The 1,234-nt window shown below is 43.8% G+C and overlaps 1 protein-coding gene across 1 annotated transcript; it reads right to left on the bottom strand.

Moving 5' to 3' along the window:
• Positions 1-682: 682 nt before the first annotated feature.
• On the bottom strand, positions 683-1,234 carry N7532_008802 (uncharacterized protein; the record flags this gene model as incomplete). Its single annotated transcript, XM_056621294.1, has 2 exons — positions 683-1,069; positions 1,121-1,234. 2 exons carry the CDS (start codon positions 1,232-1,234, stop codon positions 683-685), a joined length of 501 nt encoding a protein of 166 aa, XP_056472100.1.

Here is a 1,234-nt window from a genome sequence, read left to right on the forward strand (position 1 = left end):
ACCGATGGATAACATCCCTTGCTTGGTGTACACATTCTTGCGCTGGGCTGTGGCCTCGGTGTTGTGACCGCCGAAGGCCGGCGTGTGGGATCTAGGGGTGTTTTTCCAACTAGACTGAACATCTATCTACATCTATCAACACAATTGACTTTTGCTTTGGAGCATACACACTGTCCACTTAACTGTGTACACAGTACCTAGCTGGTGATACCAACACACACAAATAACATTAGCATAGTTGTCGTTGCTAGTAGATTCAATACTCGTATATCAAGCAATGATAGTCGCTGGAAAATACTAGACTTTGCAAAAATTGCCACAGAGGCAACAGTGATTCCACAGAGGCGTCTCGTACATATCGAGAAGTTCAATCATTAGTGCAAAATGTACTCCCGGGTTGATGCAATATTTTTGAATACCATTCTTGATTTGACAGCATGAGAAAAAGGAAGCTCAGATATAAGGCCTCGATAGTAGCTGCTTGAATAATCCTTCGTCTTGATATTCATACTGCTTTGACAAACTTCTGTCTGTCCTAAAACAAACTACTTCCCGTCTCAAAGATAAAGTACGTATCACAGTTAGCATCGGACAATAGTGGAAGAGTTGTATGTCATCCAAGATACATGTTGTCAAGGCAAGGAAAAGATCACCGAGGCCATTACTGCCTAGTGTCTCAGCCTCACAAAGCACCTTGATGGAAGGCTGTTTCGGAATTGACCTCAGATCCATCAATATTCTCGAAGTGGAGAAGGTTTCTGAGATTTTCTTGAAGATTGGCGAATCGTTGCTCGGAGTAGGCTAGCACAGCCTTTTGATTGCACGTTTCCTGTTCCGCAACCTGCAACCTAAGGCATAGCCGAGAATTGACAGAACGGAGCATTTTGATCTCCTGCTGAAGATTGTGATTCTCGGTTTTGCCCATAGTATAGCAGTTCCAGAGTACCGAATATAGTTCCAATATTTCAGTGGATGATGCATGGTTGAAGTACTGAGAGCATTGCAGTTGTCGCGCTTGTGTTTGTGATGGAGTCAATTGAGCCTCGAAACCTGTGCTTCTCTCAGATTCCTATCGTTCATCACTTAGTTTGTGCTCTGAAAAGGCTTTGAGAGCACTTACTAAGCATTCATATCTCTCGATCTCAACACCATTGGAAGTGGATTCGGCTGGGTTAGGTGATCCAGGGCTGGTTTCACCAACAGTTTGATCTTGCTCGATGATGGAGACAGCCAT

The sequence above is a fragment of the Penicillium argentinense genome, assembly GCF_028826775.1.
Source record: "Penicillium argentinense strain IBT 30761 chromosome Unknown utg000009l_segment0_segment0, whole genome shotgun sequence".
Taxonomy (NCBI): Eukaryota; Fungi; Ascomycota; class Eurotiomycetes; order Eurotiales; family Aspergillaceae; genus Penicillium; species Penicillium argentinense.